At 40.1% G+C, this 24,141-nt stretch overlaps 1 protein-coding gene across 1 annotated transcript in view; it reads right to left on the reverse strand.

Annotated features, from left to right (window-relative positions):
- PCCB (propionyl-CoA carboxylase subunit beta) overlaps window positions 1-22,623 on the reverse strand; it is a 92,951-nt gene extending 70,328 nt beyond the window's left edge. The window contains exons 1-6 of the mRNA XM_072792620.1: window positions 22,392-22,623; window positions 19,415-19,534; window positions 18,553-18,621; window positions 15,232-15,288; window positions 13,144-13,257; window positions 5,406-5,516 (exon numbers count right to left, since the gene is read on the reverse strand). Of these exons, the coding sequence (XP_072648721.1) occupies window positions 5,406-5,516; window positions 13,144-13,257; window positions 15,232-15,288; window positions 18,553-18,621; window positions 19,415-19,534; window positions 22,392-22,619 (699 nt within the window). The 5' untranslated portion in view covers window positions 22,620-22,623. The remainder of the gene's footprint in view (window positions 1-5,405; window positions 5,517-13,143; window positions 13,258-15,231; window positions 15,289-18,552; window positions 18,622-19,414; window positions 19,535-22,391) is intronic.
- Window positions 22,624-24,141: the final 1,518 nt, after the last annotated feature.

Consider the following 24,141-nt stretch of genomic DNA (forward strand, 5'->3'; position numbering starts at 1 on the left):
AAAAGCATCAAACATAACAAAATATTACAAATGAATTTAACAAAGGAGGTGAAAGATCTATACGTTGAAAACTATAAAACTTTGATGAAAGACACTAAAGATAGGGCAGCCCCGGTGGCTCAGCAGTTTAGTGCCGCCTTCAGCCCAGGGTGTGAACCTGGAGACCCGGGATCCAGTCCCACGTTGGGCTCCCTGCATGGAGCCTGCTTCTCCCTCTGTGTCTCTGCCTCTCTCTCTCCCTGTGTCTCTCATGAATAAATAAATTAAAAATCTTAAAAAAAAAAAAAAAATGGCGGATTTCCTTCTTTGCCACGACTGAATATTGTATGTGTGTTGCATTTTCTTTATCCATTCATCTGTTTTTTGGACACTTAGATTGTTTTTGTATTTTGGCTTTTGTAAATAGTACTGTAGTGAACAGGGGAGTGCAAATATCCTTTGAGATCCTGATTTCATTCCTTTTTAAAAATTTTTAATTCTAGTGTAGTTGATATACAGTAGTATCTTAGTTTCAGGTGTATAATATAGTGACTCCAGCAATTACTCAGTGCTCTTCAAGATAAGTGCACTTAATCCCCTTCACCTATTTCACCCATCTCCCACCCGCATCCCCTCTGGTAACTATCTGTTCCTTATAGTTTACAGTCTGTTTTTTTGGTTTGTCTTTTTTTCCCTTTGTTGATTTGTTTCTTAAATTCCACATATGAGTGAAATCACATTATTTGTCTTTCTCTGGCTTATTTCACTTAGCATTATACTCTAACTCTACCCATGTTGTTGCAAATAGCAAGATTCCATTCTTTTTTATGGCTGAATAACATTCCTGTGTGTTATGTGTATCACATCTTGTTTATCCATTCATCAATCATGGACACTTGGGCTGCTTCCATAATTTGGCTATTATAGATAATGCTGCAATAAACATAGGAGTGGGGATCCCTGGGTGGCGCAGCGGTTTGGCGCCTGACTTTGGCCCAGGGCGCGATCCTGGAGACCCGGGATCGAATCCCACATCAGGCTCCTGGTGCATGGAGCCTGCTTGTCCCTCTGCCTATGTCTCTGCCTCTCTCTCTCTCTGTGACTATCATAAATAAATAAAAATTAAAAAAAAAAAAAAAAAGATCTCCTTTAAAAAAAATAAAAATAAAAAAAATAAACATAGGAGTGCATGTATCCCTTTGAATTAGTGTTTTGGTATTCTTTGGTAGTATGATTACTGGATCATAGGGTATTTAAAAAAATTTTTTTGAGGAACCTCCTTACTGTTTTCCATAGTGGCTGCACCAGTTTGCATTCCTTCCAACAGTGAGTGCATGAGGGTTCCTTTATCTCCACAACCTTGCCAACCCTTGTTTCTTGTGTTTTTGATTTCAGCCATTTTGACAGGCGTGAGGTGATATTTCATTATAGTTGATATGCTTTTCCTTGATGATGAGTGATGTTGAGTTTCTTTTTTTTTTTTTTTTTTTTTTTTGAGTTTCTTTTCATGTGTCTGTTAGCCATCTGTGTGTCTTCTTTGGAGATATGTCTGTTAATGTCTTCTCATTTTTTGTTTGGGTTGTTTTGGGGGTGAATTGTTCCAGTTCTTTATATATTTTGGTTACTAGCCCTTTATCAGATAGGTCATTTGCAAATATCTTCTCTCATTTAGCAGGTTGTCTTTTAGTTTTGTTGATGATTTCCTTTGATATAGATCCAAAAGTGGGACTGTTGGATCATATGATAATTCTGTTTTTAATTTTTGAGGAACTTCCCTACTGTTTTCCATAGTCATAGTATCAATTTACATTCCTACCAATGGTGCACAAGAGTTCCCTTTTCTTCACATTCTTGCCAACACTTAATTTCTTGTCTTTTTGATGATAGGCATTCTAACAGGTTGAGGTGATAGTTTTTGGTTTTGATTTACATCTCCCTGATAATTAATGATGTTGCATATCTTTTCATACACTTGTTGACCATTTTCTTTGGAAAAATGTCTTTTGAGATCCTCTGTTCAATAAAATTTTTTTCTAGCCTTATTGATAAAATCGTCATGTAATGCTTTGTAAGTTTAAGGTGTACAATATAACTTGATACATGCATATATTGTGAAATATTTATCACAATAAGGTTAACACATTTTTCATCTCAGAATTACCATTTTAGATTTTTGTTGTAGTAGTTATTGAGTTGTAAGAACTCTCTATTTTTGATACTAACCCCTTTTCAGATATATGATTTGCAAATATTTTCCCTTATTCAGTAGGTTGCCTTTTCATTTTTGTTGATTTTCTTTTGCTGTGCAGAAGCCTTTTACTTTGATGTCCTACTTGTTAATTTTTGCTTTTGTTGTTTGTGCTTTTGGTGTCATATCCATAAAATTGTTGCCAAGATCAGTATGAAGGAGCATTTTCCCTATGTTTTCTTTTTTTTTTTTTTTTTTTTTTTTTTTTTTTTTTTTTAAATTTTTTTATTTATTTATGATAGTCACAGAGAGAGAGAGAGGCAGAGACACAGGCAGAGGGAGAAGCAGGCTCCATGCACCGGGAGCCCGACGTGGGATTCGATCCCGGGTCTCCAGGATCGCGCCCTGGGCCAAAGGCAGGCGCCAAACCGCTGCGCCACCCAGGGATCCCTATGTTTTCTTTTTTTAAGATTAAAACAAATTTTTTAAAGATTTTATTTGAGAGAGAGGGAGAGAGAGCCAAGCAGGGGAGGGGGCAGAGGGAGAAGCAGAAGCAGGCTCCCTGCTCTAGAGCCTGATGTGGGGCTTGATCCCAGGACCCTGAGATCATGTCCTGAGCCAAAGGCGGGTGCTTAACTAACTAAACCACCCAGGTGCCCCTTATGTTTTCTTTTAAGAGTTTTATGGCTTCAAGTCTTTAAGTCTTTAATCTATTTTGTGTTAATTTTTGTGACTGGTCAAATATATGAGTCTCATTGCATTCTTTTCCTGGTAGTGATCCCATTTCTGAAAATCCTTTATTGAAGAGACTTAGCATTTCCTCATGGAATATTCTTGGCCAATATTCAAATACTGACAGTATATATGAGAGTTTACTTCTGGTCTCTTGATTCTGTTCTGTTGGTTTGTATGTCTGTTTTTATGCCAGTAGTATGCTGTTTTGATTATTATAACCTTGTAGTGGAGTTTGCGATCAGAAAGTATGGTATCTCCAACTTTATTCATCTTTGTCAGGATTGTTTTGGCTATTCAGGATTTTTTGTGGTTCTATACAAATTTTAGGTTTTTTTTTTTGTTTTTTTTTTTTTTTTGTCAAAAATGCCACTGGAATTTTGAAAAGAATTACATTGAATATATAGGTAGCTTTGGGTAGTATGGACATTTTAACATTATTCTTATCCAGGAACATGGGATCTCTTCCATTTATTTTTGTCATCTTCAGGGTCTTTCTTTTGTTTTTTTAAAGATTTTATTTATTCATGAGAGACACAGAAAGAAAGACCTGAACTGAAGGCAGACACTTAACCAACTGAGCCACTCAGGCACCTCGGTCTTTCTCTTTCTGATTTTTATTTCACTTAGCACATGCATTTACGCATGGGTAATAATTAGCCATGAGTGAAATGCTCTCAAGGTCCATCCATGTTGTCACAAATGGCAGGATTTGGGGATCCCTGGGTAGCTCAATGTTTTAGCCCCTGCCTTCAGCCCAGGGTGTGATCCTGGAGTCCTGGGATTGAGTCCTACGTCGGGCTCCCTGCATGGAACTTGCTTCTCCCTCTGCCTATGTCTCTGCCTCTCTCTCTCTCTCTCTCTCTCTCTCTCTCTCTCTGTGGTCTCTCATGAATAAATAAATGTGTCCCTCTGTAGCTCTCTTTCAAATAAATAAATAAAATCTTAAAGAAGAAAAGAGAGGTAGAAAGACAGATAATGATCTCACTTATGTGTGGAATCTAAAAAGCTAAACTCATAAAAATAGAATAGAATGGTGGTTACCAGGGGTTGGGGACCAGATGAAATGTGAGGTCTTGGTGAATGGTGTAAACTTTCAGCTGTAAGATGAATAAGTTCTGGGGATCTCATGTACAACACAGTGATTCTTATTGTTAATGCTATATTATATAATTAACAATTACTAGGAGAGTAGCTCTTAAATGTTCTTGCCATGAAAACAGAAATGGTAATTATTTAAGGTAACAAAATGTTTTAGTATTTTTGATTTAAAAAAAAAAATAAAACCCACCCCTGTTGAACATATAGGTGGCTTTCAGTCTGTCACAAAGAACAGGATATCTGGATCAAAGGGTAAGCACTTTTCAAAATTTTTCAATTCGTACTGCCAAACTATTCTCAAGGAAAAGGTGCTCTCTATTTACATTCCCTGTTTACAGTGTTCTCATATTGGAGGATTTTTACCTAACCCCCCTCCAAATAGGTCTTAGCACTTATTGATTATTATTAAACATATTTTATGAAGAAAAGACTAATTTTCTTAAAAAGTATCAAATAATAAACCATGTATAAATACAAGTAGGCTTCATTTAAAATGAGAAATCTACCAAAATTATGTACTAATTGTGTGCTTAAAGATGAAGCACCTCTCAAAATGAAGTTAGAGATCAGATTTACCATTATAGACAATATGTAATGAAAAAGCAAACAGCTGAAGAAATAAAGGTGGGACATAAGAAACTAGATTACAAAAAAGACTCTCATGAGAAACGTTTTTTTAGGGGGAGGGGAAAGAGAGAAAATAGGAGGGTTTGGGGAGGGGCAGCAGGAGAGAGAGAGAGAGAGAATCCCAAGCAAGCTCCATGCCCAGCACAGAGTGCAACACGGGGCTTGATCCTACAAACTCAGCTGAAATCAAGTTAGACACAACCAACTGAGCCACTCAGGTGCCCCCATTAGAAACTTTTTCAATAGGGGCAGCCCGGGTGGCTCAGCGGTTTAGCGCCGCCTTCAGCCCAGGGCGTGATCCTGGAAACCCCGGGATCGAGTCCCATGTCAGGCTCCCTGCATGGAGTCTGCTTCTCCCTCTGCCTGTGTCTCTGCCTCTTGCTCATATTCTCTTTCTCTCTCTCTCTCTCTCTCTCTCTCTCTCATAAATAAATAAAAATATTTTAAAAAATAATTTAAGAAACTTTTTTAATAGGATTCAGTAAATGATCATCTGTCTGGGCAGAAGACAGAATCCTTTGATTACTTGAAAATCATTTGCAATTCAAATAGACAAGTAAAATCACCCACCAATGAAGTACACAAGCACGTTCTGCCACACAAGTCCCACAAGCTACAGATTTCATGCCAAAACATTCTCTCCGCTAAGACCTTATCATTACTATGCTGAGAGCAGTGATAATGCAGATAACCAGATCTAGGTCAGGAACTATTTTTATTGTAGGTGAGTTACTGCACAACTCTCAAAGGGCAGGAAAAACAGGCCCTTCTTTCTTACCTTTACCATGAATGTGAAATCAGTTAGAGCAGGGGAATACACAGCCCCACCAGCACATGGGCCCATGATCAGAGAAATCTGAGGGATAACTCCAGATGCCAGGACGTTCCTCTGCCAAAAGAGAAAGGCAAGGCATGTGGTTACAGAGGTGTTCAAGGCACTACATACAGAAAGATAAAGGCAATAATAAAATTACATTGGGCTTTTAGTCACAGAAATTCTATGCTGGAGGCAAGAAAACTAATCAGTACAGGTTCTTCCAGAATTACATATGCAAGTTCTCCCCATAACAGGTGGCATAGTTGGCATATTACTTTGTGTGGCAAATACTCTCTCTCTCCTCCTTGGAAGTAGTTTCTCAAAAACTCCATCAGGACATAAGCTCAGAGAGACTGTTCTCTCTCACCTCAGCTCCAAACACACCTCAGGCCAAGCACCCTTATCTCCTCAAAGCTGGCTAACACAATGAATGAAAACCCTAGGCAGAATATACAAGGCCAACACTTACCCTGGAGCTGTGACCTCTATTTAGTGTCCCTTCACACCCACCACAGAGGGTACCCAGCAAGGCAAGGCCAAGAGGCAAGTGCTACTTTCTCTGAGTCTTCAATGTCTGCCCACCTCTAGGCAGGGCATATGAGGAAAGGGAGGTAGCAGAAGCCACAATGGCTCCATGGGGACAGAGCTATGGGAAGGGTCACCTCCCGGGAAAGAAAAAAATGGGGGCTGGAAGTCCCAGGCAAGATGATAAAGTCCGATGACTCCTTGCCCAACCCCCAACTTTTTTCCTTCCCTTAGGTTCCATCAGCGTAAGAGAAGTATGTCCACTTTTAGCCATGTCTTGGCTCTGAGCCCAATTTCTAAAAATCATGGAACATAGCTGAGGACACTACAAAAGCCATCTGTAGAGGATTCTGGGAAGATGGCAGAGTAGGAAGCACCAGGAATCTGCCCTCACTTAGACAACAGCACTGACATAATCTGTCTGGTAAAACTTTTTGAAATTCTAGAGTCTACTAAAGGCTTCCAACTCCCAGCAGAAAATCTGAGAATAAACTGTGGCTAATTTCCATCAATTTTAGCTCTTAGCACAACAGCAGCTACTCATCTGCTGCCCCCTAGCCACAAGGCAGGCAGCTGTACATATATATTCCTAGAGCAGCTTACATAGAGCTTTCAGGAGCCAGGGTAGGTGAAAAGCACTCTGTCCTCCGAATGTGAGGGATCACCCACTGCTGATTCTGGTTACAAAGATATAGAGAGGCAGGCAGCCATTTTTATTGTACCTCCTCATCCCATTGTTGCAAGCCCCTGCCCCTCCAGTTCAATATCACTAATTATTAGGGAAATATAAATCATAACTAGAATGAGGTACCACAACACAAACAGTGGGATGGCTCCTACCAAACAGAAAATAATGTCAGGGAGAATGTGGAGAAACTGGAACTTTTGCATACTGCTGATGGGAATGTAAACTGGTATAGTCACTGTGGAAAACAGCACAGAGGTTTCTCAAAAATTTAAAAATTATCATGTGATCCAGAAATTCCACTTATTAGTTTCCATTCTTTTTGGTTTATGCCAAATCTCAAAGAGATATCTTACACTGACATTCAAAGCAACATAACTCACAACAACTGAAACACAAAAACAACCCAAGTACCCATCAATGGAAGAATGAATAAGCAAAATGTGGTTTGTACAGTGGAATATTATTTAGTCTTAAAAAGGAAAAACTTCCTGTCACGTTACAACATTGATAAACCATGAAGACCTTAAGCAAAGTGAAATAAGCCATTCACAAAAACACAAATTAATACAATAGGATTCCATGCAAGCTGGTACAGCCACTCTGGAAAACAATACAGAGGTTCCTCAAAAAGTTAAAAATAGAACTACCCTATGACCAAACAATCGCACTACTAAGGGTTTACCCAAATATACAAATGTTATCTGAAGGGGCACCTGCACCCCAATGTTCATGCAGTAATGTCCACAATAGCCAAATGACGGAAAGAGCCCTGATGATCATCGACAGATAAATGGATAAAGAACATATGGTATATATAGGATCGATGGAATATTACTCAGCCATAAAAAATGGAAATCTTGGGATCCCTGGGTGGCGCAGCGGTTTAGCGCCTGCCTTTGGCCCAGGGCGCGATCCTGGAGACCCGGGATCGAATCCCACGTCGGGCTCCCGGTGCATGGAGCCTGCTTCTCCCTCTGCCTGTGTCTCTGCCTCTCTCTCTCTCTCTCTCTCTCTGTGACTATCATAAATAAAAATAAAAAATTAAAAAAAAAAAAAACAGTAACAGTCATCACAAGACTCAATAAAGGTGGGGAAAAATATTTTTTAATCCTATTTTTTTAATAACCTCTCTATCCAACATGAGGTTTGAACTCACCACCTCAAGACCAAGAGTCACATGCTCTAACAACTGAGCCAGTCAGATGCCCCAAAGCTGGGAAAATTTAAAAACTAAGTGAGAAATGTTAAAGGGAACTCTTTCAGTAAAAAGGAGAGATCATAAGTAAGAGTAAGAAAAGTAGGAATCACAAAAGCAGTAAAAATAAGTATATCTACAAAAAAAAAAAAAAAATCAGTCAAGGTATTCATAAAATAAAAGGATATAAAGTATGACATCATATACCCAAAACATGGGGGGCAGAGGAATAAAGAATGAGTTCAAACTTAAGCAACCATCAACTTAATATACTGCTATATGCAGATGGTATATACAAACCTAATGGTAACTACAAATCAAAAACCAGTAACAGATATACAAAGAATAAAGAGAAAGGAATCCAAGTATCACTAAAGAAAGCCAGCAAACCATGAGAGAACAAGAAAGAACAGAGAACTACAAAAACAACCATATAAGCAGTAACAAAACAGCAACAAATACATATCAATAATTACTTTGTAAATGGACTAAAAACATTCCAATCGAAAGACATAGGGTGATAGAATGGATAAAAAAGCAAGAACAGTCGATATGCTACCTTCAAAAGACTCGTTTCAGATGTAAAGACATATGCAGACTGAAAGTAAAGGGATAGAAGGGCATTTATTATGCAAATAGAAGTGAAAAGCAAGCCATGGTGGCAGTCACTATAAATAGACTTTAAAACAAAAGAATGAATGAAAAAAAAAATCAAAAATAAATAAATAAAATAAAATAAAACAAAAGAATGTAACAAGAGAAACAAAAAAGGGCACTACATAATCATAAATAGAACAATCCAACAAGAAGGCATAGCAATTGTAAATATTTACCCACCCAACATGAGCACCCAAATACATGAAGAAGCTAGTAACAAACATAAAGGAAATAATCTATAGCAAAACAATAATAGTAGGGTACTTTAACACCTCACTGACATCAATGGATAGATCATCCAAACAGAAAATCAACAAGGAAATAGTGGCTTCAAATGACACACTGAACCAGATGGATCTAACATATAATCAGAACATTCCATCCTAAAACGCGGAGTACACTTTCTTTTCAAGTACATATGGATGGATCCCTGTGGCCTACTGACTAGGATTTGGCACTCCCAAGCACACATGGAACATTCTATGAACAGATCACATATTAGGCCACAAAACAAGTCACAAGAGGGGCACCTGGGTGGCTCAGTGGTTGAGCATCTGCCTTGGGCTCAGGTTACGATCCTGGGATCGAGTCCTGCATCAGGCTCCCCATAGGGAGCCTAATTCTCCCTCTGCCTATGTCTCTGACTCACTCTCTGTGTCTCTCGTGAATAAATAAAATCTTTAAAAAAAAAAAAAACCCAAGTCTCAACAAATTCAAAATGATTGAAGTCAGACCATGTGTCTTTTCCAACCACAACACTATTAAACTAGATATCAACCACAAGAAAAAAATTGGAAAGAACATAAATACATGGAGGTTAAATAACATGCTACTAAATAATAAATGGGTCAACCAAGAATTCAAAGAGAAAATTTAAAAAATACAGGGAGACAAATGAAAATGAAAATAGTCCAAAATCTTTGGGATGCAGCAAAAGCTGTTCTAAGAGAGAAGTTTATAGCAATACAGGCCTACCTCAAGAAACAAGAAAAATCTCAAATAACCTAACCTTATACCTAAAGGAGCTAGAAAAGAACAAAACAAATTCAAAATCAGAAGGAAATAAAGATTAGAGCAGAAATGAATGAAATAAAACAAACAAACAAAAAAAAGAACAGATCATTAAAACCAAGAGCTAGTTCTTTGGGAAAAAAAAAAAAAATCAACAAAATTGGTAAACCATTAGCCAGACTTATCAGAAAGAGACTCAAAAATCAGAAATGAACAATAATCAACACCAAAGAAATACAATTATAACAAAATATTATGAAAAATTACATGCTAACTGGACAACTTAGTAATAGATAAATTCCTAGAAATATAATCTACCAAAACTGAACAAGAAATAGAAAATTTCAACAGACCGGTCACCAGCAATGCAATTAAATAGATAATTTTTAAAAACTCCCAACAAACAAAAGTCCAGGACCAGATGGCTTCACAGGTGAATACTAACAAACACTGAAAGAGGAGTTAGTAACTATTCTCAAACTCCCATAGGGAGCCTGATTCTCCCTCTGCCTAGGTCTCTGACTCACTCTCTGTGTCTCTCGTGAATAAATAAGTAAAATCTTAAAAAAAAAAAAATTTAAAAAAAGAGAGAGAAATTAAGAACATAGTGTACTTACAATTGCCCCAGAAAGAATAAAATATCTAAGAATAACCTTAACCAAGGAGGTAAAAGACTTATACTCTAAAAACAATAAAACACCGATGAAAGAAATTGAAAACACAAATGGAAAGATATTCTATGTTCATAGATTGGGAGAACAAATACTGTTAATGCCCATATACTACCCAAAGCAATCTACAGATTTAATGTAATCCCTATTATAGTACCAACAGCATTTTTCACCAAACTAGAACAAATAATCCTAAAATTTGTATACAATCATAAAAATCTCAAGTAGACAAAGCAATCTTAAAAAAAGAAAAACAAAACTGGAGGTATCACAATCCCAGATTTCAAGTTATATTACAAAGCTGTAGTAATCAAAATGGTATGCTACTGACACAAAAATAGACACATAGATCAATGGAACACAACAAAAACCCCAGAAATAAACTCAATATGGTCGATTAATCTTCAATAAAGAAGGCAAGAATATACACTGGGAAAAAGGTGGTCTCTTTAACAAATGGGGTTAGGAAAACTGGACAGCAACATGTAAAAGAATGAAACTGGATCACTTTCTCTCACCATCCATAGAAATAAACTCAAATGGATTAAATACCTAAATTTAAGACCAGAAACCATACAAGTCCTAGAAAAGAGCACAGGCAGTAATTTCTCCAATACTGGTCATAGAAACATTTTTCCAGATAGGTCTCCTGAGGCTAGGGAAACAAAAGCAAAAGTAAACTATTGAGACTATACCAAAATAAGGAAACCAACAAAACTAAGAAGATATGAGAGAAGATATTTACAAATGATATATCCAATAAAGGGTTAGTATCCAAAATATATAAAGAACTGATATAACTCAACATCCTAAAAACAAATAATCTAATCAAAAACTGGACAGAAGACATAAACAGATGTTTCTCCAAAGAAGATATCCAGATAGCCAAGAGACACATGAAAAGATGCTCAATATCACTCCTCAGGGAAATACAAATCAAAACCACAATGAGATACCACCTTGTATCTATCCAGTAGTGAAAATTAAAAAAAAAAAAAAAAAAAAACCGGGGCACCTGGGTGGCACAATCAGTTGGGCATCTGACTCGTGGTTTCAGCTCAGGTCAGGAGTTCTAGTCATGAGATCAAGCCCCATGTCAGGCTCTGTACTCAGCAGACAGTCTGCTTGGGATTCTCTTCCCCTCTCTCTCTGCCCCTCCTGCCTGTGCACATGCACGCACACACTCTAATAAATAAATCTCTTTTAAAAAGAATCAAAAACACAACAGTAAGTGTTTGCAAAGATATAAAGAAAAAAGTACCCTTGTGCACCACTGATGGAAATGCAAACTTGTGCAGCCATTGTGAAAGACAGTATGGAGGTTCTTCAAAAAATTAAAAATAGAACTACTCTATGATCTAGTAATTATACTAGCCAGTATTTACCTAAAGAATACAAAAACACTAAATCCAAGGGATATATGCTGCAAATATATACATATGGAGAGAAATAATAGAGCAAATGGACAAAATGTAAACAAGTGATCAATCTGGGTAAAGGACATATGGACTATTTTTGCAATTTTTTTTAATTTTTTAATTTTGCAATTTTTATATTAAGTTTGAAATTCTATCAAAATAAAGTTACAAAAAAAATTTTAAATAACAGTACAGGCAGAAGGAGGTGGCTGTAGGTGTAGAAATGACAAGCAGCATCAGCAGATTTTTTTTAAGTAGGCTCCAAAGCCAACACAATGCTTGAACTCACAACCCCTGAGATCAAGACCTGAACTAGATCAAGAGTTGGATGCTTAACAGACTAAGCCACCCAGGCACCTCAGTAAATAATTTATTAGAGTCACTGAAGCCTACACCTCCTAAAAACAAAATAAAACCCAACTCCTGCAGCCTGTACTCATAAAGACTGGTTAGAGTAGGAGATATTCTCAAATCCTGATAAGCACTAAAACGTGATTTACTGCGACTTCTCTTAGCGCCATGCTTCCTTTCCTTCATTTCTAACACAGGGCATGACTTCCAGGCAGGGGCCAATGGAGATCTTCCAAGCCTAAATTGTTCTGACCATGCCACCCAAAGAGCTAATTCTCCCCGGTGGGTTATTCCTGGAGCTCAAGATTAAAGATTAAAAAGTAGGTTTTAGATCTACAAAGTGGCATCCCAGTGAATATAAGTATTTCCACAACTAGCAGAGGATCTTACACAAAATAAATACACTCTTCTGATGGATTGTAAAGGGTAGCAGACAGGGATAGAACACTGATAAGCCTGCAGGTCAGGGGATGACAAGAATAGCTGGCCTGATTAGAAAAAACGTCTGCTTGTCTCTTTCCTGCATTCTCCCCCTTTTCCTCCCCTCCCTAGAAATGCAGATCTGTCCTTTTTCTCAAGTTTCCATCTGGCAGTGTCTTTCTCCCTCACCTCAATCTCAATTACTTTCTTATACTTCCTATTTCAATTAACACATTTAATTTACTTTTCTGTTTTTCATTTTTTTCTCATTTTTGTAAGTAAGCAGAAAGATATCTGAAATGATGTTCATCAAATGTTTCTGAATGGTGGGATTTGGCTAATTTTTCTCCTTTGTATGACAACTTGAACTTCATACAATGACCTTGTGTTTTAACCAAAACAAAAAGCACTGCATTTTTTTTAATTCCTAATTCTAGCAAATCAATTCATGTTAACACTTTATATTCCATGTCCCTTGCTTTTGAAAAAAAAAAAAAAAAAATCAGGTGAATTTCTAAGTGATCTTTAATTTTGTTTTCCCCGGAGTGGCTCTCTGTTGTGAGAAAAAAAAAAAAAAACCTCTCCTACTCTCTTGCCTTTCATCCACCTTGCATGCCTTCCCCAGTGACACAGGAAGAAGCCACAGAACAGACACACAGCAGAGAACAAGGAGTAGAGATAGGGAAGCTGTGGCCAGGACACAGCTTAGAAAACTAAGCCTTGTACTATTTTAGTCTCTATACTCTATTAATAGGTTTCTCACCAGAAAGATGTCTGCATAGCCAGCCAAAGACTCCACTCCCTCTTGGATCCGTGCTCCCCCAGAGTCATTCAGTCCAATCACTGGAGCCCCCACTGTCATGGCCTGGTCCATGATCTGAGATAAAAAAGAAATCCTTTATGAAACAACTAATCCTGTTATCAAAAACAGAATTTATAAAGTACCATGGTATTTTCTGGTAAATGTTCTAAGTGCACTTTCAAAACAGGAGTCATTTACACCAGCTTCATTCCCATGATGAGTACCTTCATTGAAGATAGACAACCAAAACTTTAAGGGCCGATTAAAGCCTTTCAGGCATCCAAGAGCCAAACAACTTCCCACTATCAGGGGGAAGACTGCACATGACAACCATTTCTAGAGCCACAGGCCCAGCTATAGTATTTTCCAGTAGCCAACTTTTTCCCCAATTTTTTTTAAGTAGGCTCCATGCCCAACATAGGGCTAAAACTCATGAACCTGAGATCAAGAAGCACAGGTTCTACTGACTGAGCCAGCCAGACAAGACGTCACTGCCACCGCTGCCACCACCACCACCACTGCCACCACCACCACCTCCACCACTCCGTCCTAGACCCCATTACTCTTTTGAAAGAACTGACAGTAGACATAATAGCAAAGTAATTATTTTTGTGAAAGTACATGTCGATCCATCTCTTAACCAGAGGCCAGGCCCAGGCCTGCTTTTACTTGTAATGACCTATATATTTTCTTTTTAATTTTTTTTTTTTAATTTTTATTTATTTATGATAGTCACAGAGAGAGAAAGAGAGAGGCAGAGACACAGGCAGAGGGAGAAGCAGGCTCCATGCACCAGGAGCCCGACGTGGGATTCGATCCCGGGTCTCCAGGATCGCGCCCTGGGCCAAAGGCAGGCGCCAAACCGCTGCGCCACCCAGGGATCCCTGACCTATATATTTTCCTCATGGGTCAGTAGTTCAGAGCCTAATAAGTAACATTCCTAATAACTCTTGCCAGTTCACAAACCACTTTCACTTCCATATTATCCATTTAACCATGATAACAAAGGCAGTAAAAAGAAAAATTACAAAGGTTTCAGAAGTACATGACAAGACCATGTCTAAAATCCAGGTTTTCCATTATACAGGGAAGCTCTCCCCAGCTACTAATACTCAAGTCTTCCTTTTATTACAAAATTCTCCAAATATGATCTACACCTTTATTCATCTCCAGAGTATTTCATCACTAGCTGTGTTTTTAAAATGCCATGATGTAATCAATCTTTGCACTGCTCTGTATCTTTTAGTACCTGAATTCTCCACTGAGACCATAGGCTCTTTACCTGGGGTCCTCAGAACCTCAAGAAGTCTATGAATAGATTTCATCCATACATTGAATGGGAAAAAATTTACATCTTTATTAACTCTAGCTGATCTTCAGCATTTCCTTTAAAAATGAATAGAGGCAGGGGATCCCTGGGTGGCTCAGCAGTTTAGCGCCTGCCTTTGGCTCAGGGCATGATCCTAGGGACCCAGGATGGAGTCCCACATCAGGCTCCCTGCATGGAGCCTGCTTCTCCATCTGCCTGTGTCTCTGCCACTGTGTGTGTGTGTGTATGTGTGTGTGTGTGTGTGTGTGTCTCATAGATAAATAAAATCTTTTAAAAAATGAATACAGGCAAAAAAATCCACATTATTAGAAATACCTGTGACTTCATCATAGAAACCACGGATATTTTTATATCACATTAAAGTTGTTGCAGATATCTTGAAATAGCATTTTCACTCATACCTACTCTAAATTATAGCAGTTGGGATCCACAACTAAATCTTGTAATTTGAGGAATTAGAAGGCATGTATATTACAAATGTGATTTTTAAAAAATATTTTTAATTCTTTGTAATCCTACATATTTCATGCACATAAATCATTACTAGCCTGCCAAAGGGATCCATGATACAAAAAAATATTACTGGCTTTTGCCTTGAACTGAAGGGATCTTTGTGTTAGCATCCATCCCACATACACAGCTTAGTGTCTTGCACCTCAATACTTGATATATACCATGTGACTGATGAAAGAACTACATTTTCAATATGAAATACTTACTTTGCAGATCTTTTGGGCATGTGCCCCGGACAGACTACCTCCAAAAACCGTAAAATCCTAAAAAGAAAATAAATCAACAAATAAAATACAGTGACTGCCAGGGACAAAGAGCAGAGGAGGAAATGAGAAACTCTTAACCAAAAGTTTTTGAAGGATTTTCAGAAGTGCAAAAAATTAGAAATAGTCTTCTTTTATTCACTATTCTATGGAATAATTTATATCTTAAAGGGATTTCATATCTTGTCAAAAGCAAAAGACAGTCTTTGCTCTACAAAAATGAGTCACAGTTCTAAGGAAAGGAAAATTTTTCATGAAGAATTAACCAGAAAAATCAGGTTACATAATGTCAAACAGTCAGGCATTTCTATTACTAGAAAGCACCTATCATTTGACAAGGGAGATGAAAAAAGTCAATCAGAGCCTTCACTTCTTCCTCTGGCTTATGGAGTTTCATTACCTTCTGATGTAAAGGGCTTCTTGTAGGAAGGACCTTCTTCCTAACTATCTCAAAAACACAGCGGGGGAATAAAAAAAAGAAAAAGAAAGAGGAAAAAAAAAAGATAGCAGGGAATTAAAAAGAGATTTAGCCCAGGAGGACAAAAAGGAAAGAGGAAACAATGGCAGAGGAGAGACTAGACAATCTCGAGGGGGAACGAAAGCATAAGAAGAATATATGACTTAGAGGGAGTAAATGGAAGCCTATATACTGCAGGAGTAACCACAAGGAGGAGACAACCCAGGAACCATGGAAAATGGGGAGTGAGGAGAGGTGAAAAGCAGACTGATGGAAGGTCTCAATTAGGAGCAGCTGGACCCCACAGGGCCTCTCCTTCACCTTAAGAAGAGGAAAGAAGGTTTATTCTCTAAAGCAACTTCACCAGAGGGGCTCTGATTCACAATCCCCAGCGGCAAAAGAAGATGAAAGTAAGGCTAATAACAGATGAAATGAGGAATCTGTACACTGAATGATGAGCCAGCACTGGCCCCTCCTTTCCCCCAACTCCTCTCGCCCTGAACATACCTGTGGCCAATTATCAAGCAAAAGACTGAGGCTGCCTCTCTGGAAAAGCAGAAGTTCCCCAGAAAAAGTAACTGTGGATATTAACATTTTGAGGATCACTACATGAAAACTGGCTCAACACTCCCCACCCTTAGTATCCTTCAGGGCCTATTTCAAAGGCTCCATTTTCCCCTAAAACATCCCTCAAGCCTGAACATGATTATCCCTTGTCCTGAACCCACAGCACTTGCCCAGAACGTCTCTTACCCTATCTTACTCAAGATACTCCTGCCCCATTCTATCTACAAAATGATAGCTCCTTCAGGGCAGAAACTCTGGCTCAGCCTTCTCCCCCTCCCCACTCTACCTTATCCTATGGGCATAAAAGGTGATCAAAAGTATCAATTTAGTGAATTTTTTTATCTGCTCAATAGTTAGAAGGTTGAGTCCAGAAAGCGCAATAACTTTCTTTGTTCTAGCTATCTTATTAATAGTTCCTTCTGTACAAGTTTTTGCCTAGCTCTCATAAATTACAAAAAGGAGGGATCATTTCTTCTAGTTAAGCATTTGGTAGACCCATTTATAACACAGTTTTAAAGCATTTCAAAGGTAATTCATTAAGTAAATGAGTATTGTCTAAGTACCATACATTTAAAGTTCACCAAACAGTTATTTTAATATTAAACCCGTAATATGGGATCCCTGGGTGGCGCAGCGGTTTGGCGCCTGCCTTTGGCCCAGGGCGCGATCCCGGAGACCCGGGATCGAATCCCATGTCGGGCTCCCGGTGCGTGGAGCCTGCTTCTCCCTCTGCCTGTGTCTCTGCCTCTCTCTCTCTCTCTGTCTCTCATGAATGAATAAATAAAATCTTTAAAAAAAAAAAAAAAAAAAAAAAAAAAAAAAAAAAAAAAAACCCGTAATATTAAACAACCTTTATAAATTTAGATCTGTAAAAAGAACTAAACATTTAGAATTATATGCATATGTCCACCTCCTGGGAGGGCAGAGAGTAATCAATTAAACCCAAAATAGTATAGTGCTAGTTAACTATTAGCTACTGTAACAATTACTACAAATTCAGTGGCTTAAAGCACACAGATTTATTCTCTCACAGTTCTGTAATTCAGAAGTCCTACATGGGCCTCCTGAGATACACGCAAGGTTAGCATGGTAGTCGCCCTTCTGGAGGCTCCAAGGGAGGATCTTTTGTCCTGCCTTTTCCAGGTTCTGGAGACCAACTGCATTCCTTCATTCATGACCTCCTTCCTCCATCTCCTTAGCCAGCAACAGCAGCTCAAGCCCTTCCCACAGAACATTGTTTGGAACTCCACTTCTACCTCTCCTTCTTTTAAGGACCACTGTGATTATACTGTGCCCACCTGTGTAACTCAGGCTCCTTTCTTTTAAGGCTAGCTAATTAGCAACCCTAATTCCATCTGCAGTTTAATTACCCTTTGCCATGTAAGGTAACATGTTCATAGGCTTCAGGAATAAGGAGTTGGAAATTTTGGGGAGCAATTATTCTGCCTACTATACTATATTCTCCTATGGTCTCAGTGTGAAGGAACCATATCTGTCTTTATGCAGCCTAATGAAAACTTATTCTAACACTTTCATGGAAACCCAAAACCTGCAGTTCCTGGAGTCTAGTCCCTTTCACCCAGGCTACATTCACAGCACTCTCTCAGTTCACACATTGCCCAGGACATGGCTCCTTTCCAGGCACACACCCAACCTGCCAAGAGGAATCTCACTCACTTGGAATAAACTCCTGATTCCTGGTACTCTTTACATGATTCCTGCCCTGTGATCATCTCCAAGGAAAGAATTCTATTTCTCCCTAAGAAAAAACACATACTGCTGAGTGAAGTAAGTCAGTCGGTGAAGGACAAACATTATATGTTCTCATTCATTTGGGGAATATAAATAATAGTGAAAGGGAATATAAGGGAAGGGAGAAAAAATGTGTGGGAAATATCAGAAAGGGAGACAGAACGTAAAGACTGCTAACTCTGGGAAACGAACTACGGGTGGTGGAAGGGGAGAAGGGCGGGGGGTGGGAGTGAATGGGTGACGGGCACGGGGGGTTATTCTGTATGTTAGTAAATTGAACACCAATAAAAAATAAATTAAAAAAAAAAGAAAAAGAAAAAACACATACTATAATACTCTGGACATATGCACTGAAAAATAGAAAGTAAATCCCTCATCTGCCCCTACTACAAGCAAGTTTTCATTCCCCAAAACTGCATTCTTCTCATGCCTTTTGCTCCTGGCTCTACCCTCCAGGAAAACTCAGCCTATTGGGAGTTATTAAATACCTGACTGAAGACATAAACCAATCTTCCATTGATTCGGCCCCGTCCAGTGACCACACTGTCTCCAGGAAACTAGCAGAAAAATAGAAAAACAAGAGTTAAAAAAAAAAAAACAAATACCCAAATATGTCTTTTAACGAATTTGGCAGTGAAAGACAAAAACAAAAACACAAAAACACAACTGCCCACCCAAAATTTCTTAAAATTCAATATGAATCAGGAAGATGAAGGAATCTCCCCTTTCCCTGCTCAGGTATGCAAGAGCAATCACAAGGCTACTGCTTCATGAACAGCAGTGAAGGGCACTATATTTAGAGGTCATCTTCCTTCCTAAAAGCAAAATAATCAAGATTCCCTTAGAGCTGCCAATACCCAATGCCACGAGAAGGAGAAGGGACATAGAATGACACATGGTAACTTTACAAAGCCACATACCCTACCCCCAAAGCTTAAGGCAAACCTATCATTTTGCTTGGAATCCAGGAATACTGTGTGGCCCATAATGACTCAAATGGAGCCAGCTGATTTGTTGCCAAGTTCATAAATCTTTGATCACTAACAGAATATATGCAGACCTGAGGAAAACTGATCACAAGGGAGTCCAAAGAATTCTGCATACCCGTGAAGAACACCCAATTAAAAAAAAAGAAATGTTGGTGATTCTGTAGACAAAGGTAACTAGGGGAACCTGGAGGCCCAATAATGCTTCTCCAAAGGCACTCCTGCAACTTCAGACTCCAGACTTGAAAATTATTAAATGTGCTCTGAGTTCCAGAAGGCCTTCATTCATCCAGTGGGTAAGGCCAGTAGGTCCACAGCTGGAAAATGCAACTTAGAGGCTCACACCACCACTGTGAAAAGATACCTTATTCTTCTCAGCAGCCATTCCGAAATCTGCACATCTGTGTTCCACAAACATGTCACTCTCCACAAAACTGCCAGGGTCCAGCAAGAGACTGATCCGCTCTCTGGCAGTTAGCTTTCCCTAAAATGCAACAACAACAACAAAAAAAACCATTCAGTGAAGTCATTATAGGCAAAGTCAGTAAGCAAGGAGCGCTGAGAGGGCCAGGAAGACAGGGTTTGCTCCTTCACCCATCATGAAAGCCTCTATTCCCTCAACCTGCCCAAAATACAGGATCGGTAGATTTCAGTCAGTAAGGAAATCAGGGCAGAGTGCTCCAAAAGTCACCAAGTGGGGAAGGCAAATAAGAAGTGGGAGGAAAAGGTGGAGAAAAGTAGGGGTAGGGAGAACCTGACCCTGGAACAAGATAACTAGTTCCACACTCACTGGAGACTTAAGGAGCAATAAAAAAAAGAATGGAAAAGTAGGTGGAAAACTAAAGTAGGTTTAGTGAAGGGTCTGAGGCTACACCCCCAGAGTCACAAAGCTTCTTCTAGGGAACTCCATACAAACTCACCTCACTAGTGTCCAACCCCAAGGACACTTCCAGGGCTACTTCCTGGTTCTTCTCTCTGCTTCCTCCAAGGGCTTCTCCTACTATCCCACATTAGAGGCTCTGCTTAGGGTCCCCACACTGACAATGAAACTATGATACCAAGACAGCCCCACAGCAGGTAGTGGCTGAGTAGAAAAGGAGTGGGACAGAGCGAGGTAAAGAGCTCACTTGAGAGGAGTTAAAAAAAAAAAAAAAAAAAAAAGTTGCTTAGAGGGGGTAAGGTTGGAACCTTCAACTTATCAGGAGCCTCTGCTGCTTGGACTCTCAAACCCTTGGACCAAGCTAAACACCCAGGCCCACGGTCTTCCACCCTCCTTCTGCCCTTGGGAAAAACCACCTCAAATTGGCTCTTTTTTTTCTCATAAGAAAGTAGCCAAAGCCAGTGAGGTTGTTTTAAAACAAATAGACAATCATATACACTGTTGTGTAAAGTAGAATTAAGTTTTCCCCAAAGCAATCTGGCAATACATATTAGAGTGTTAAATATATTCCTATCTTTTGACCCAGTAATTCCATTTCTGGGAATCTGTCCTATGGAAGTAGTGCCAAAAAATTGTTTAAAAGGGGGTGGAGTGAGTGATTTAAATAAAGTCAGCCTCCTAAGTCAGCTCTGGCAGAAGAAAAATAGCTTCTTGAGCCTGCATCTAAAGCCAGTAGGGTCTACCCAGGAAGAGGTGGGGTGATGCTCCAGGGAGGAATTCAGCAATGAGCCCCAATAGAAAGAGCTCACAAGAGCACTGACAGGCATTTCCAAAGGATGATGTAAATATTCCTTCAACCCAGACAGAACCACCCCAGGGGAGGGAAGGAAAGCACTCCTGGCACCACATACTCAATCAAAAAAAAATTTTAAGATTTATTTATTTGAGAGAGAATACACAATGGGGTGGGGGGTGGGGGGCAGAAGAAGAGAGAACATCAAGCAGTCCCTCCTTTGAGCATGCAGCCAGACTTGGGGCTTGATCCCACCACCAGAGATCACGACCTAAGCTGAAACTAAGAGTCCGAGGTTCAAGGACTGTGCCACCCAGGTGGCCCCATACTCAACAAAATTTATATCTCACTCCCAAGGGTCAAGAATTATTACTATCTTCTCTTTAGAATAAACTGATTCCGAGCGATTAACTTGTCAAAAAGGAACGGTCACCATGTTCTTGTCAAATTCCAATTTATAACATCAAAATCAACACTCAATTTAGACTTCACCAAAGGGCTAGTTCAAATCTCCTCACTGAAGACCTGAGCCTCCCACTCCATTCACCACCCCCACACACTTGGCAGTTGTGCCTTGGCGCCCTTCACCTCTAAGAATTTCACTTCTGCACCTTCCAGCTTGCTTATTTAACTCATCCAGCACACTGGTCCAGATTCACACACACGTCAGTTGATGCACCGCCTAAGCCTAGTTTCAAGTCCTGGGTCACGGATCTGGGTCTCAGTTTCTCCTGCTGCTAAATGGTCCACCCAGCATATCTCTGAAGGCCAGCTGTCTCGCCTCCGAAACCTCCCTGCCTCCAACGCTCACCTTTCCTATCCAGCACATCGTTGCACACTAAAACCCTCAAGGCGTTCAGTCAGCATTGTGGGGTAGAGGTTCCACAAATTTCCCACACACACCAGTCCCAGACTAATGTGAGAATTTGCCCAAGTTACTTCCCCTGCCATATGCCTCTGTTTTCCTGCTTCCATAATGGAGCAAGAATTTACCACTCTTGGGGCTCCTGGGTGGTTCAGTGGTTGAGCGTCTGCCTTTGACTCAGGTCGTCATCCTGGGGTCCTGGGATCGAGTCTGACGTCAGGCTCCCCGCAAAGTCTGCTTCTCCCTCTGCCTAGGTCTCTGCCTCTGTGTCTCTCATTATTAAATAAAATCTTAAAAAGTAATAATAGTAATTTAAACTTTACAGGGCATGAGAAGAATAAACCTTTTTTTTTTTTTTTTTTTTTTTTTTTTTTTTTTTTTTACGGGGCATGAGAAGAATAAACAGATTTTTTTTTCCCCCCAATTAAGGGCCTATCATCACTTCCGTAGTTCTAGCGATAAGATTGTGAGGGGAGAAGTACTGCTATCTTCTTACAATAAACTGACTCCTAGTGATTAAGTAACTAGTCCTAAAGTTTATAGATGTTCAATGGTGAGCCGTCTGGGACCCGGGCAGCTCCCTCCAAAAATCCAGAGGGGAAGCGGAGAGTAATAAAGCAGAATGTACTTATTCTCCCCGTTCTACCTGCCCCTCGGTGAAAGGCAACAGGTAGATACTCAAGGTGAACCCGCCCCTCCCCGGCATCGCGCTGATTGGCTGAAAGGACTGGGGCGTCGCGAGCTGCGCACGCTGTGATAGGTCGCGAATGCTGAGGGGATGGCCGGGCCCCCGCACGACTCACTCGTTTATGCTGCGCATCGATGCGGCGCTGGCCTCCTCCCACCAACGCGGCGCTGCGCTTGTTCTCGATGCGTTCATGAACCGAGACGGGCTGGCTACACAGGCCGCGGACTGCAGCGCGGAGACCGCTCACCACAACGCTGAGTCTTGCTCCAGCCGCCACCACGCGCATCGCCGCCGCCATTTTTGCTCTGCGGCCAGCCCCCAACCGGTTCTCCTGAGTACGCATGTGCGTCAAGCGTGGCACACTGGGGTCTGCGCCTGCGCAGCATCTGTGGGAAGTAGGGAGCGTAGGGGTTGGACATCTGAACGCGCTTACGCTGAGGACCGGAGTTCGAGACCCCAGACCGCGCTAGGTCGTTACTCAGAGGGATAGCCCTGGTCCTCAGCTCTTGTGCTGTCTTTGCTGCACGGAAGATGTGAACTTAGTCCTTGCTCTTCTCTGGCTACCTAGACCCTTACTTTGGTCGTCCCACCCCCTCCAGAAAAAGCGTAGATAATAGGAGCTCTTACTAGATAAATATTCTGCCTGGTGTGGCCTTCAGCACTGACTTGCGTTACCTTATTATCTTGATTTTACGGGTGACACCAATGAAATCCAGAAAGGTAGAGTGATTTGATCAAGAGCCAAGACTAAAGATATGGTGGGGCCAGATTCAGACACAAACTCGCCTTGTGCTGCGTGTTGAGCACAGGGCTTTTAGCCTCTAGTGGGTAGTTCTTTTCTCTTTTTTTTTTTTTTTTTTTTTCTTTTTTAGTGGGCAGTTCTTAAAGTATGGGCCCAGCAAGGACTTTCAAATTCTCATATTCCACCTGAGAACTACAGAATTAAATTCTGGGGATGTGGCCAGCAACCTGTTTGACCTCTAGGTGATATTGATGCTTGCTAGAGTTTGAGAACCACTGCTCTAGGAATTTAGAACTGAACTCTTAGGAGCTTGTCTGTCTGTTTCCCAAGCTAACAAGCAGGTCTTCAAAGCAAAGAACAAGGTATATATTTTTGCATTCTTAGCCACAGAAAACTGCTGAAATTGATCCTTAACCCTTCCAAGCTCCAGCTCACAGCCAGAGGCTTCATAAAGTCTAAATTTTGGCCTAGGACTTTAATATTTTTTAAAGGACTTTTATTTTTTTAAGCTTTTATTTATTTATTCATGAGAGGCAGAGACATAGGCAGAGGGAGAAGCGGGCTCCTATAGGGAGCCTGCTACGGGACTCCATCCCAGGATCCTGAGATCACATCCTGAGCCAAAGGCAGATATATGCTCAAACACTGAGCCACCATGTGCCCTTGGGACTTTAATATTAATGCAATTCAGTTCAGCAAATATTTTTGCACCTACTATGTGCCAAGAACTAACCACAAGTAGTTTATTACATGTTTATTACATTTCCTGGAGTAGGAATTGTTTGCCTGAATATCCAGGGAAGTTGAGGATCCAAAGCCTGAAGTCATGTGGCTGAACAAAGCTCACCTGACTGCATGGTAGATGTTGTTGGCCTTGCATTTGGGTCCTTGTTTTAAGAAATTCATCAACCTGGAGAGAGACAAAAAAACTGGCCTGGTAGCACAGGGTAGAATTTTGGGAAGGCGAGGTGGGTCAAGGAAAAATCTCTGAATAAGTAACTGCATGCCAGGGAACAGGATTTATGGCATATTCAGATTCACACACGATTGTATCCCCAACTTTTGGGGAATGGTGGTAAATAAGACTGCAAAGCAATAATGGAGTTAGAGTGTGAAAGATTTT

The sequence above is a fragment of the Canis lupus genome, chromosome 22, assembly GCF_048164855.1.
Source record: "Canis lupus baileyi chromosome 22, mCanLup2.hap1, whole genome shotgun sequence".
Classification (NCBI taxonomy): Eukaryota; Metazoa; Chordata; class Mammalia; order Carnivora; family Canidae; genus Canis; species Canis lupus.